The following is a 16,058-nucleotide window of genomic DNA, read 5'->3' as shown; positions in this document are numbered from 1 at the left end:
AGCACACCTCGCTCCAAGAACATCTGAATCGGATTTAGGAAATCCGTGATCAGTTACTTGCCATCAGTCGCAAGATGGAGGAAGAGGATATTATGGTTATCATTCTTCGGAGTTTACCAAAGTCCTATTAGGATTTTATCGAGACTCTCAACATCACATCTTTTGGTGTTGATTTGAAGTTCACTGATCTTTGCACCCTGCTGCTTCAGCAAGATCGGTGGAAACAATAGTTCAGTAGTACCTAGAGTTCCACCTCCATAGAGCAAGCCTTTGTTGTAAAATCTGTTCAGAAGGATAAAGGCAAGTTTCAGCAATCATCTATGCAAAAGTCTTCTACTCTAGCATCAGATGGTTCCTGAAAGAAGAACATTCAATGCAACTATTGCCAATGAAGGTTGAATGTTGGAAGCGCTTAGCTACACAATCTAAGAAATCAGGTTTCAAGCCCAAAGCGAACAGTGCAGAGCACACTGAGTAGGCGAAGTCTACCTTTTACACCTTCATGGCTAAAAGACCTGCAGATCATGTGAAGTCGTTTGCCTAGTACATTTATTCAAGTGCCTCTCATCATTTCACTCACCGCAAAGATTGGTTTACTAACTACCAGCCTTATTCATACTATTATTTTCGGTGGCGGAGAAGAGTACACAGTTGTCGACAGAGGCAACATTCAGATTAAGTCTACTGGGAGGAATCTCATATTCCTTGATGTGTACTGCGTTCCATGGATGGAACTAAATCTACTCTTGGTCAGTCAGTTGCTGCGACATTCTCCACACTTGCATGTCACCTTCAGTTCACATTAGTGCACCATCACTGGTCGGATGACTACGTCTATTGTTGCAGTGGGTCTTCAAGATCATGGTCTTTTCAGACTTACTGATTCTGGTGATTCTCAAGACTTAGCTATGGCTGCTTGGCGGTCTTCTATCAGCACATTATGCATCAACGATATGGACACTTAAATGTGTATTATCTCTCACTATTTGTTTGGGATGAGCTTGTTCATGGATTGCCAAAGATTCAGACTCAACAGCTTGGAGTTTGTGATGCATGCCAGGCTGGGAAGCAAAATCGCACACCTTTCACCAATGGCGATTCATGGCGAGCTTCTCAAGTACTTCAGCTTTTTCATGCTGATATTTGCGGCCCTATGGCCACCCCTTCTGTTCTTAGGTTGAGGTATTTTTTGTTGTTTGTTGATGATTTCAATAGAAAATATGGGTGTATTTCCTTAAAAAGAAATCAGATGCATTTCTTGTCTTTCAGAAGTTTAAACCCTTAGTTGAAAAAGAGTCTAGGAAATCTATTATTACTCTTAAATCAGACAATGGGTGGGAATTTTGTTCTAATGTTTCCTCCAGCTTCTTGGATACACATCGCATCAAATGCCAGTTAACCACACCCCACACGCTACAACAGAACAGTGTAGTTGAATGTCAGAACAGGACAATCACCAAGATGGCTCAATCCATGCTCGAACATAAACATGTTCCAAAGAAGTTTTGGGCAGAAGTAGTTAACACTGCAATTTATCTGTTGAACCGGTCACCCACAGTGGCGGTCAAAGGTAAAACTCCTAAAGAGGTTCGATCAGGTTGCAAGCCCAGAATCAGTCACCTAAAAGTTTTTGGCTTTCTTGCTTTTGTTTGGATCCCTGATACATCACGCACCACGTTGGATGCCAAGAGTCTAAAACTCATGCTTGCTGGATACAATAGTCTTCACAAAGCCTACCGCCTGATCGATGTTGAGACTTCTCATCTCATCTATAGTCGTGATGTAGTCTTTAATGAGTAGTGAGGAGCTTTCATGCCTACTCCTGTTCCTGATCCAACAGACCAACCTATGAAGGCTCATGATTTAAGAGTTTAGCTTCCATTAGGTCCACCTGATGGGAGGGCTCTAGTAGCTCCTGCAGCTTTAGTTATACCAATGATTCTTGTACACACACCTGTAGCTTCTCCTGCAGGATCACCTTGCTTTGTAGATGCTTCACCTAAGTTTGATCGAAATTCTTCTAATGAGTAACCTAATCATCAAGCATCTCCTGATACTAATGTTGGTCATTCTCCTATCCAGCCTAAGTGGTGGGCTAAGACACATGTTGATCTTCATGATGATAAGCTCATTAATGGGAGAACTGCTCGAAAAAAGAGTAAAACTATAGATTCTGTTAACTTTGCTCTCATAGCCAACATTTACAGTGTGTTTGAACCTCAAACATATTCCAACGCTAAAGGAATTCCAAAGTGGGAACAGACCATTCATCTAAACACTAGAGTCTGTTGAAGAACAACACCTAGGTCCTTTATGGTCTTCCACTAGGGAAGAAACCCATTGGCTGCAAATGGGTTTACGAAATCAAATACAAATCAGATGGTACTTTGGACAAGTACAAAGCTCGTTTAGTGGCAAAGGGGTTTTCTCAATGTCAGGGCATTGATTATGAGGGGACCTTTGCTCTTACTGTAAAGATGAGCACCATCAAATTATTCCTACCTATGACAGCACAGTTTGGCTAGAAGGTCCATAAGATGGACGTCAAGAGTGCTTTCTTGAATGGTGATCTCCATGAAGAGGTCTACATGGCGCAACCTCTTGGTACCAAGGTTACTGGTAAAGACCATTAGGTTCTCAAATTGGTAAAAGCCCTCTATGGCTTGAAGCAGGCCCCTTGGGCATGGATCATAAAAATTGATAAGTACCTCAGTAATCAAGGCTTCAAGAGTTCTTTAGACTCAAATCTGTACATCAAGACTACTGACAGTGTGACATTATCCTTCTGGTTATTTATGTGGATGATTAAATCATCACTAGCAGCTTAGCATCTTTGATATAGGGAATCAAATAGAATTTATGCTAGTCTTTTGATATGACTGACCTTGGACTCATGCATTATTGCCTAGGTGTTGAAGTTTGGCAACAGTCTTCTAGTATATTCATCTCTCAGTCCAAATATGCTAGGGCCTTGTTAGACAAATTGCATATGCAAGATTGCAAGTCTGCATCTAAACCTATGGAGAAAGGTCTCAAGTTATCCACAAAGGTTGAATCTACGGTTAATGATACCACATATAAGAAACTAGTAGGTAGCCTCATCTACCTCTCTGCTACTAAGCCTGACATCAACTTCGCAGTCAGCTATATCTCTCGTTTTATGGTAGCTCCTAAGGTTGATCATTGGATGGCAACAAATCGTGCACTTCATTATGTGGAGGGCAGTTTAGATTATGGACTTATGTACTCTCAAAGTTCTAATCCTAAACTTAGTGAGTTCACAGATTCAGATTGGGCAAGTCTATTATTGATAAAAAATCAACTTCTGGATATATGTTCAGTTTGGGATCCGGTGCAGTCACATCGACTAGTAAGAAGCAACAAGTAGTTTCTCTCTCCTCTACAGAGCCCGAATACAAAGGGATTGTTAAGGCAGGATGTGAAGCTGTTTGGCTTCGTCGAATGCTTGGGGATATGCAGATGTCACCAGCAGGGCCAACTACTTTGTTTGTTGATAACGAAGGTGTTATCAAGTTAGCGCAAAATCCAATCTTCCATGAATGAACCAAGCATGTGGATGTTCACTATCATTACATACGACGGTTGAAGATAGGACCATAGATTTGCAATATGTTCTTACCACAAATCAGACTACAGACATTCTGACCAAGCCTCTTGGTCCTGATAAGTTTGTCGAATTCAGAGGACAACTTGGTGTTCTAGATAGATTAACCATTAAAGGATGTAAAATTTCTGCAAATTCTATGTCTGAATATAGACTAGATTTGAACTTCTTTTCTCTCCTTGAGACTTGTTGTGAATAACTTCAAAGTATTACCTTCAATTCAATTAGAAATATAATTTTGAAATATGTCTTTACTTCTACAAATCGTATATGGGCAGTATTGACTAAGGAGCAGACTATTTTGTATATTATGTGCTCTTAGACTTCAACCATACCCATTATAAATAGAGAGACCTAGGGACATGTCCTTTCAAGGGACATGTCCTTTCAAGGAACATGTCCCTTCCAAAACAATCTTTAACCAATCTAGAAGCTGGCAATTTTTCCAAGGAATAATAAGTTTAAAATTAACTTAACACAAACTGAATTTAGTTAACTCAAAACTAATCCTAAGTGAAGACGCCGATATCTCTAAGAGGATGGTGTAAAGATATTTGGATTACTCTAGGTCATGTAAGAATAGATCAAACTGATCTGTAATCAAATCAATAAGATTATAAGTAACAGGTTTAACACTCCCTCTTAACTTGATAATCATATTGAGAGAGATCATATCTAGCAACATCAATAAAGATGAACAAACAAGAATTGATACTCTATATCTATCTGAATCTTCTTAGCATGTGGTATCATAGAACACATGATACAATGTCATATTAATAAACCTGTTGATATGACAAATCACTGCTACTAGTGATAACAGTATTGCAAAGAATACAATATACAGGATAAATCTTAAGAATAATTAAGTTCTTTATTTATCCAAGTTGTGATTCATAGATACTGGTATTCCTATACCACAACATGATCCTGAGTTAAGATCTACCGGAACATAGGATAAACCCTGGAGAATAATTCTAAATTGTGACTTATAAACATGGCAATGTCTATATCACAATATGATCTTGAACTCATCTAGATCTTATAGTAGAACTCTACTTTTAGCACATTATCTAAGAGATCGTCATCTCCCATAATGTCTTTTATACAAGTGTTCATTATCTCAGAGATCGTTACCTCTTAAATAATGAATACAAATGGTGGAGCCCATAACAGTCAATAGCCTGAAAAATAAAATTATCTTATTAATAATTTAAAAAATACAAATGGATTACAATTCAACCATACCAAGTCTTCTCCTGAAGTGGTCTATCTTCAATCTAGATAGAGGTTTGGTGCGTATGTCTGCTATTTGATTTGCAATGCAAATGTATTCTAATTTTACAGAATTCCTGTCTACCATATCTCTTACATAATGGTAAGGAATTTCAATATACTTGGACCTATCATGAAAAATTGGATTCACTAAGAGCTCGATGGAACTCTAATTATCACAATGAATAAACATAGGATTCATAGCTTGCCCAGATAATCCCACAAGTAACTTTCTTAGCCAAACTACTTCTCGAGAGGCCATTGCTGCTACAATATATTTGGCTTTGGTGGAGCTTTGAGCTACTAAGAACTGCTTTCTACATATCCAAGATATCATTGTTGATCCTAAACTGAAACAACATCTTGAAGTACTTTTTTTGTCTTTAATACTTCCACTCCAATCTGAGTCGGTGAATCCATGCAAATCTAAATCAACTTTCTCATATTTGAGTTCAAAATTAAGAGTGCCTTGTAAGTATCTCATAATGTGTTTAACTACAACTAGGTGAATCTCTTTTGGCTCGCACATAAACTGGCTTAAGGCATTAATAGCATAGCAAATATCATTTCTTATATTTACTAAGTACATAAGGTATCAAATCATCTGTCTGTAGAGAGTAGAATCTATGGAAGGTGATTTTGATGCTGCTTCTATAAGTTTATGTAGATTAGTCTCCATTGGAAAAGACATAGATTTGCAATTCCACATTCTAAATCTCTTCAAAATATTTGATGTATACTTCCCTTGATTAAATATGATACTATCAGAATTCTGCCGTACTTCCAACCCTAGGAAGTAATGAAAAAGTCTCAAATCTTTCATCTCGAATTCTCTAATTAGATCTTTCTTGCATTGATCTATGAGATGATCATCACCAAGCTCTTGGAGGCTGCTTAAGCTCATAGACAGCTTTCTTGAGCCTACAAACAAAAACATTAGGATCATGAGTTTCAAATCCTTCAAGTTGCTCCAAATATACTTCTTCTGTAATCTTTCCATTTAAGAATGTTGTTTTTACATCAATCTGATGTACTTTCCATCCCTTTGAAGCTGCAATTGCTAGGACTACTCTTACAGAGGTATATCTGGCAACAGGAGCAAAAGTTTCTTCACAATCAACCCCTTCTTTCTGAGAGAATCCTCTGGCTACAAATCTAGCTTTATATTTCTCAATGCTACCATTAGCAGCATGCTTTATTTTAAATATCAACTTGGAAGAAACAATAGATTTAGGTCTTGGAACAATTTTCCAAACATCATTCTTCATAATAGATTGGTATTCTTCTATCATAACTTCTTTCCAAACTGTATGTTTAATAGCATCTGAAGGATTGGTTGGTTCTATATTAGACAAATCATTCATGTTTGTCGTATAACTAAAAAATCTTTTAGGTCTTTTGCTTTCTCTGACTATTCTAGAAGGTGTAGCAAAGTCTTGTGCTTCCTCAACTGTTTAATGGCCCAAAATTTTTTTGAATTTTGGGTTTCTCCAAGATTTAGATTTTGAATTTCATCTTCAATTTCTTCTATGTTCTCCCTCTGAGACTCAGACTCAGTATTTCTTACAAAACTAGGTAAAGGAGAAGGTTCTTCAGAACTTAGGGCTCTTTGGAATGCTAGATCTTCAAAAATTACATCTCTACTAAGTTCGATATTTTTCTATACAGGTATGAAAATCCTATATGCCTTAGATGTTTCACTATACCCTACAAAAATACCTTTCCTCCTAGAGGACTCTAACTTGGTTCTCTTTTCTTTTGGAACATGGATATATGCGGGGCACCCAAAAATCCTATGACTTATATTGGGTTTAACCTTAGTAAAGACTTCTTCAGGAGTTTTATCTCTAAGGTAAGAGTGAGGACTTTGCTTTTGAATATAAACAATAGTACAAGAGGCTTTTGCCCAAAGATAATATTCTAGGTTTTGATCAAATATCTTAGCTCTAGCAGCTTCTATAATTGTTATATTATTTCTTTCTGCTACCCTATTTTGTTCTGGATTATAAGGAACAATGTACTCCCTCTTAATTTTCTTGTTTCTTTACAAAACCTTTTAAACAAATCTGAGGTGTATTCTCCTCCATTATCAATTCTAAGAGTTTTAATTTTATGTCCTGATAAGTTTTCAGTTAATGTTTTGAATTCTTTAAATCTCTTTAGGATTTCTTATGATTCTTTGCACTTTAAGAAGTAAATCCATGTCTTCCTAGAGAAGTCATCTATGAACAAAATATAGTACCAGAATCCTCCAAAAGAAGGAACAGACATAGGTCCACATAAATCTAAATAAATTAATTCCAAAACATTATTTGTTTTTCTAGTACTATCATGAAATGGACTTTTGGTGTTCTTACCCAGTGCATACCCTTTGCATATGCTTGAGTGGTCTTTATTTAGTTTAGGTAGACCAATAATCATCTTCTCCATAGTTGATAAGGTTTTGAAATTTAAATGCCCTAATCTTTTGTGTCATATTTCATTTGTCTACAGCTTCATGAATTAAGGCTTGAATAGGTCGACTAGATTCTGAATTCAATTCATACAAATATCCTTTCCTCTGACCAATCAACTTCACTTTCTTGATTGAGGAGTTCTTTGCCCAAGTTATTACTTTCCCATCCACGAATGCATCGTTATGCCCATCATCTTCAAATGCTATAATTGAGATTAAATTTCTTTTTATTCCTAGTACGTAGAGTACGCCTTTGAGAAGAAGAGAATTTCCTAATTTTAGTTTCAAAGTGCAGTTTCCAATTCCTTTGATTGAATGTGCTGAATTATCACCAATGGTAACTTTGCCATTAACCTTTTCTGATATAGAGTCTAGTGCTTCTTTGTATCCCGTTATATGTCTAGAAGATCCACTATCAATTACCCATGCTTTACTTGAAATTTCATTTGATAGCGACGAATACAATACACGATCCTCGAGATCATAGTTATCTTCTGCCCTAGTAACATTTGTACAGTTTACTGCTTGTTTAAAATTCTCAAGACAATTAGATTTGTAGTGTCCAAACTTTTTACATTTGAAAGATTTTATCTTGGATAGATCTTTCTTGGGTTTCTCATTCTTTTGATTTCCCTTTTTCTTCTTGAAATGCTTCTTCTTGCCCTAATAGGAGTTTGTATTAAGAACATGAAGTTCTTCATCTTTTGTTTTCAGTTTCCCTCCTTCCTTTAATTTTCTGGATTCTTCTTGAAGACAATCCCCCTCAAGTCTATTGAAGTCAGGGAGTTTATCTCTGGCACTTATTCCTTCTGCAAAAGTTCCCCACGAATCTGGCAATCCATTTATAGCCATCAATGTTAGTTCCGTGTCACTAATAATGGTTCCTATACTTGATAGTTCATCTCTAATTCCGGCAACTCTTAGGAAGTAAGAATTCATTGATTCTCCTTTCTTTATTTGTATGTGATTTAGTTTCCTTTTCAGTGCAAGAACTCTAGTTGCATTGTTGACCTCATATGCATTTAGTAAAGCATTCATCATATCAAATATTGTTTGATGTTTTGTAAGTATGGGTACAATACCATTTTTTACTCCATCTAATATGATTTGAATGGCTTTCCTATTTCCTTTGCTCCAGATAGATTTATGAGGTTCAACTGGAGGTTGTTTGGATGGTTTATCAACAAATTGTTTTACATCATTTTCTTCAAGAATCATCATGATTCTGAATTTCCAGGCATCAAAGTGTTCTTTCCCATCAAACTTGTACTCGGGTCTGATTGTGTATGCCATTGAAGATAGGAGATAGTTGTTAGCTATATATAAAGGTTGATTACTGAATTGTGCAGAGCCTAGGTTTGACTACCAAAGCTCTAATACCATGTAAAATTTCTGCAAATTCTATGACTGAATATAGACTAGATTCAAACTTCTTCTCTCTCCTTGAGACTTGCTATGAATAACTTCAAAGTATTGCCTTCAATTCAACTAGAAATATAATTCTAAAATATGTCTTTAATTCTGCAAATCATATATGGGCAGTATTGACTAAGGAGCAGACTATTTTGTATACTGTGTGCTCTTAGACTTCAACCATGCCCATTATAAATAGAGAGACCTAGGGACATGTCCCTTCCAAAACAATCTTTAATCAATCTAGAAGCTAGCGACTTTTCCAAGGAATAATAAGTTTAAAATTAACTTAACACAAACTGAATTTAGTTAATTGCAAACTAATCCTAAGTGAAGACGCCGATATCTCTAAGAGGATGGTGTAAAGATATTTGGATTACTCTAAGTCATGTAAGAACAGATCAGACCAATTTGTAATCAGATCAGTAAGATTATAAGTTACAAATTTAACAAAGGAGGGTATTATGATAATAGATAGTCGTCCATTATTAATTAATGGTTATCTATTGTAAATATCTAGTTAGCTCTAGTTTGCTTTCACTTTTTTAGCTTTCTCTGTTAGAATAGAATGTTTCTATTCCTTACGATCGTTTCCTAAGGAAACATCGCTTTATTCTTTTGTATATATTGACCTTTAGGTCTCTGTTAATAACAAGCAAATATTTTTCAATTACTTTGTAATGATAATTACAAATTTAATTTAATACCTTTCAAATATTTAATTAATAAATTTTCAATAAAAACAATTCAAGTTGATATATATATATATATATATAAAACTGTTAAATTTAAAACAACATTTAATAACAGAAAATAAAAATAAAAGGAAAAAACTAAACTCTAAAGATTAAAAGATATATATTTTATATTGATTTGGATATTTATATTTTTGACACACAGTGGCTTTGATATTTGAAACTATTGTTCTAATGTTATTGTACGACTGTTGTTACTCACGAATCTGTGATATATATATATATTGCCACACCCTATTTTTGGCCCTTTAGAAAACGTCCCGGAAATGCATGCCCATCCATCCCCATCCCCAAAATGCCAAAGAACCTAGTTTAATATGGGGTAATTGATCCTTATGTACTAAGGGTGATGCACTATATTTTTCTCTTAGTGAAACCTTTCCTCCTATAAGGTGGTAAAAATCATTTAAAGCCATAGAGAAAATAAACAAGAGGATGTAAAGGCAGATCAAGAAATAGTTGGACTATTGGATGTTTGGACATCTGTTTCGTATTGAAAGATCTATGCCTGAATTGTATTGAAGCTCAAGAAGCTATGATGTAATTGTGCATTGAAGTGATATGAATTTGCTTTGTTATGTAAGTTATTATTATCTGTTGAATAATTGTGTGATAGTTAATATTAGCTGTGTGGTTAAAAAAAGTCTTTGATTAGATCATCCATCCACTAACATCCATCACTGACATAATGCTGATTAACAATATCATAGATTCATCTTGAAACTGCAACAAGACTATCTGGATAAAAGATAACAAAAAACCTGTAATGCAAAAAAAGTAACTCTTTGTACAAAACCTCATTATAGCAGAAGCATCTGTAAACATGACCAGTATGCAGCAGAATCTCTGCATAATCCTTACATGGAGTATTTCATTTGGACTGGCAATGAGAAACATTATATCAAATCATGCATGTCATATCAAAGACAAGACCAACACTTTAAAACACGAAGTCTAGGCAATAGAAATTAAAGAAAACATAAGCTGGTGGGAATGAATGATACAAAATCAATGACTGAGATAAAGCAGATAAGCAATATCATATATTCATCTTTAAAAAGCAAGACTATTTGGAGAATCAAAGACAACACAAAAGCTGCAAAGCAAAAAAAAAATAACTTTGTACAAAACCTCATTAGAGCAGAAGCATCTATAAACATGACCAGTACTCAGAAGCGTCTCTGCACATTCCTTATATAAAATATTCCGTTCTGATTGGCGATAAGGGCCAAAATTACCACCTTTATCTGGGCCTGTAAATTTTATAAAATTAGTTTATCTTCCACAATGAAATGAGTCAAAAACATTAACATGTTTCGTTAGTTCTATTTATAAGATTATATCAAACTATCTATGTTGTACTGACGATCAATTCACTGCAAGACAATAAAGTTTTAGAGACTACGTTAAGGAAAACAAATCAGCCAACCTTTTGATGGCACCAATTTAATGCACTCACAATCAACCAATGCTGAATTACAGCCAAAAATAATATAAACAATGTTGAGAAATATAATCCACGGACTCGATTAGAAAGTTCGTGCTGATTGATTTCCTTGAAAATGCCTTAATCTTATTATAAGCTATACACTAGTGTCATGGCACATTGACATTATCTATCAAACTTTCTATATCGTAGTAACATCAATTTACTGAAAGGCAATAACATGGAATTATTTTATTTGATCCTACAAAAGTAAATAAATCAAGCTTTCTGTATTGTAGTGAACATTGCAAGGCAATAAAGATTCGGTGTAATGTCCCCTTCCAAAGTTGTCCTAGAATCACAATCGCAACAAAAAGGGTTAGGGTTACATCTTACCAAGTAATTTATCTCCTTAAACAATGTGGACCTGGATTTGAATTATGCAACCATAACCAAGGAAACATATACATATAAACACACATGCATATACATTGTAAAAACCCCTAGCCGGTTATAGTTCAAGAATTAAGCCTTAACACATCAATTTCCTTAACTAATCAGAAGTCTGACATTTTGTCAAATGGTTGGGAAGCAATTCAGTTATCATAGTATATATATGTGAATAAATTTTATCACAACACTAGGAAATGTACTGGTCTGCTCACAACTCACCAAATGTATCAGACTTTAAAACTTTGGTATTTGTTGAACACTTTACATCTGATATAAACCCTCCTTCACGTATGTGCATACAAAAGTCTGGATTGAAAATATTCTCAAGCAACTAACTCTGAACCTCAATGTTACTGAAATGATTTTTATTAATCATCAAAAGGCTGCAAAGTTATCAACAAATTACAAGGGAATGAACCTGGTAAAGAAGGGCAGCATACCAACTACTCAAATTCAATCTTCAACACACACACCTTGTCAACAATTACGTCCACAGGTCTGGATGCCAGCTAATAATCTCACAACGCCACAGCAGAGAACTGACATTGGAATACCTCATAGAGTTGCAGTTTGAACCTCAGATAACCTTGCCAAATGTAGCCGCTCAGATATAAGAGATATCCCCCAGCTATGAAGAAAACAAACACCCAGTTTGCACAGATCGTAACTTTAAAATATGAAGCCAGACATTGGAATTTCAATCCAAAATAAATCACACCAGTACTAGAAACTGTATGCATCCCAAATGCAGATATAAAGGAAATGGAAGAACGCTCAACCATCTTCAAATCCACATTGAACACTCTAATCTCTGGCCGCCCTTAGTCAGATCGATTCTTCCTCAAATGCAGGTGCAAAGATGGAGTATAACGCAGCCCACAGATACTAAATCTGCCCTCTTTCCATGCACAATCAACTCCAGATCCAAACACAGGTAATTATCATTCCAGCAATTCGCAATCTCATTACAATCAAAGGTTATACCTTTCATAAATATCTCTTCTCAGATACAAAATGAAATAGTAGAGGAAGAGTAGGCAAATTGTAAATCTTCAGCAATAATTTGCAAGAGAACCTTCAGAACTATTTCCACACTTCCAGAAACCATCCACTATATATCAAGCAAAGTGAATAACAGTCAAGAAATAATCTCCTTAGTCAGAGTGGATACAGTTGGAGAAAAATGACTAATCCACTATAATTCAGCAGTGGAATGAAAACCCTTATCAGCTACAGTGATGAACAGTAGAGAAGTTAGGCAATCTTAGCTATATCTCAGTAGCTAAATTGCAAGTGCAATTCTCAGAATTTCCAACCCTTGTACTTCAGCAAGGGCATACAGTGTAGAACCCAGGAAAAAGCCACAAAGGTATAAAATCAAATATATAATCAAGCGTGCCTTTCCCAATAAATGAGCTCTTATTTATAAGCTTTTTCGTTGGCCAAAGTTTCCTTAAAACTCTACTTTGGAAATTGTGAAAGTCTCCCAAAAGAACTGAACACTAGAAACTTTCCAACTTGCTTTTTAAAAACATCTCTTAAAGTCATTATTATAATAATATAAATATAAACATTATTATAATAATGCAACTCAATGATTAATAAAAATAAGAGCCCATGCAATTATTAACCGCAAGTGACGACCAACTACTGAAGCCACCCACTGCACTGCCAAAAGTAGCAACTACCAAAAATAGACTTACTAAAAATAGTAAGTCCACAACTGAGACCTCCAAAACACCATGTCAGCTCATGAGGGTCGCTAGATGAGCTAACTCCATCCAGTATGTTGACCTACCAAAATCAGGGATATTAGATACATACATACATACATACATACATATATATATATATATATAAACACACAACACACATATACTTCCAAATATTAGGGGAACACATAACATTCATATAATATCTATAATATTATTCAAACACATTGGAGCTTGGAAAAGGAGACACGATAGGTCCACCAAAAGCAATCTCCACACTAAGCCCAAGTGCAAACACACCCTCTTGGCACTGGTGGACATGCAACATTATTAGAATATTTCTAATATTTTTAATATCTTGCTATATTTAGCATTTTTTTCTAGAACCTTAGTTAATAGTCATTTAGGTTTTCCTATTTAGTTTGCTTCTTTAATTACTTATTTATACATCTTTATTTAGACAAATTTGCTTTTTTGTTCAAGCTATTATTAGTGTTTGTCAACTTTATTTAAAAAGTTCGTTGTTAATACAATTATCATCATGCTTTTAACAATTTCATGGTATTGGAGAGGGACAATTTTTTGGGGTGAATTTTCTTTGACGCTGTTGCGTGGATATTTTGCAACCGACAGTTTTGAGTAAAAATTCAGTCGCAAAATAAGATGACCAGCCATAGCATGTGAGACAGAGTCTCTCCTACCTTAAAGGGAAGGCTCCCCTTTCTCACTGTTCCTTGGATCAACTCAAGGTAAGCAAGAAATTGAGAGATTTATAAAGAGGGTGTTACTATTATCCTTTCTTCGTAACTTTCAAGAAAAGATCCACTTATTCGTAAGGCGAATAATGGGCAAGGTGAATCTCTAATTACACTTCTATCACGAGCTGGAAATAGTGATACCAATACTAACTCAAAGGCTAGCCAAAACGTACCAATTTGGCTCTAAGTCCTGTTGTACTTCTATGTGGTAAAATTTTTACAATTAGGGCACAAAGACTCCTAAAAGTAACAACAATCTAACTATTTTGCAAATTAAGACGAACACCCAAGCTACAGACAAAGCTAATAGCTATGGATTTTCACAATTGTTCCTGGTCAAAGCTCGGGATTCAATTGTTTCTTAACTCTTTTCTATCAATCACAAAGGATACAATATCAATAATAAAAGATAATACAAATCAAAGATAACTTGAATGAATAATAGACAAAGCTTATAATTCATACAAGTGACAATTTCACTTAATCAAAGTTAAGTCTCAAATGCGCCTTTGTATTCACTTTTTCTCAAAATAATGCTCACACAAACGAAGTTCTGCTAGCACAATTTCTCCAGAGCTCTCTTGTATAAAGATAATGATCCTTTTACAATGAGGGGGCACTCCTTTATATAGGCAAAGAAGTTGAGAAAAAGGGGGAGGAAAAAGTGGGAGCAACTCAACCAACTTTGACCAAGTCTAACTACAGAAATTAAAGGGTTAAATGCAACTGTACATGCGCATTACATCTTTTACATACACATGTAACTCGCATTACATGTAATTACACTTTTGCATGAAATGCATCTTCTCCAACTACAAACATGAAAGAAGAAGAAAGAAGACGAAAGAGAAAAGAACAATTCTGAAAGGCCTTGTACTTGACGATGCAATCCTAGATGATAACAGGATTGGGAGTTCCTATACCTTGTACTGCTGCATTCACGTTGATAACCATAGTGTTGCGTCTTTTGACAATCTCTAGCTCTCTTTGATAAATTATCCATTATCATGTGGAAACTTGATGTGATCCATCTTTTCTCGCTCAAGTTGTCGTGAATTCTCTTTTGTAGATCAGCACAAACTAGAGTCTTTGACACTTTAAAAACCTTCTTGACGATGTTCGGATGTACACTCGAAACAACTTTCCATTAGCACCTTTAACTCCCTCTTTTTTTTCTTTTCTTTTTTGAAGTAAAGTGCTTGGCGCATGGGAATGCATGTAAATGGAGATTGCCGATTTTCAAAAAGTGACTTGGGCTTTCAAGATGTCACTGCACGGAAAATGGATTACATGTAAATGCAACATGTAACAGAAGGTGGAGGGTGAAATGAGATACAAGTGTGGGTGAAAGATACGCTTTACATGCATATGCGGATGAAGGCTAAGATGGAAAGCCTGGAGAGATACGGAAACATGTATTTTCTCATGGAGGTGTGAATGCATATGGAGAGGAGAAAATGACATCTTTTTGACTTTTCAAAAAGTGACTTTTAGTCAAAATTGGACCTTTTAGATGCAATTACACATAAGACATTTCGTGTAATCGTGTCGTGCGAATGAAAGCAAAAAATGAGATGGATGAAAACGGAAGTGGAAAATGGGATTACATGCATGTGTGAATGGCAAATGAGGTGAAAAACATGTAATCAAATTTGTCGGATGAGATGTGAGATATAATGACATGAAAATGGAATGTGAAAAATGATAAACGCTTTCGCATGTAATGAAGGAAAAACAAATTTTTGGAAAAAAATTTGCAACTTCTCCAAATGGAGAAAAATCGGCAAACAAAAACACAAAACTAAAACAAAAGAAAAACAACATACCTTTGAAAACAACTCAAAACATGCCAAGATGCAATGCACTCCAAAGATGAAATTCGAATTTGGAACTTGGAGAACCAAAATCATCAAAATGAAGGAGAAATTCATATTTTAAAGGAAAAATGCATATTCTAAGGCAAAGATTCTTAGAAATGGCATCCATTCAACGATTTCATGCATAAAATCAACAAAGATAAGCATGAATTAAAATGCATGAAAGAAAAGGTCCACTTACATGAAGATTAAGTGCCAAAAATGAGGGAGAAAGAGCTAAAATAGCAAGTTTTATAGTCTTAAGACCAATTCTCCCTTAAATCCGGATTTTCAAACAACCTTTTGACTTTTTCTACACTTGCATGTAAT

General features: G+C 35.2%; 1 protein-coding gene across 1 annotated transcript in view; it reads right to left on the bottom strand.

Annotated features, from left to right (window-relative positions):
* The window catches only part of ERS (glutamate tRNA synthetase), a 116,106-nt gene that overhangs the window by 25,654 nt on the left and 74,394 nt on the right, over positions 1 to 16,058 (bottom strand). The window contains exon 3 of the mRNA XM_089821056.1: positions 10,655 to 10,776. Within this exon, the coding sequence (XP_089677182.1) occupies positions 10,655 to 10,776 (122 nt within the window). The remainder of the gene's footprint in view (positions 1 to 10,654; positions 10,777 to 16,058) is intronic.

This window comes from Cupressus sempervirens, chromosome 3 (genome assembly GCF_028749045.1).
Source record: "Cupressus sempervirens isolate cs-2001-9-10 chromosome 3, ASM2874904v1, whole genome shotgun sequence".
NCBI classification, from domain to species: Eukaryota; Viridiplantae; Streptophyta; class Pinopsida; order Cupressales; family Cupressaceae; genus Cupressus; species Cupressus sempervirens.
Note: the sequence above shows the minus strand (reverse complement) of the source record. Positions and strands in the feature narration are given on the sequence as shown.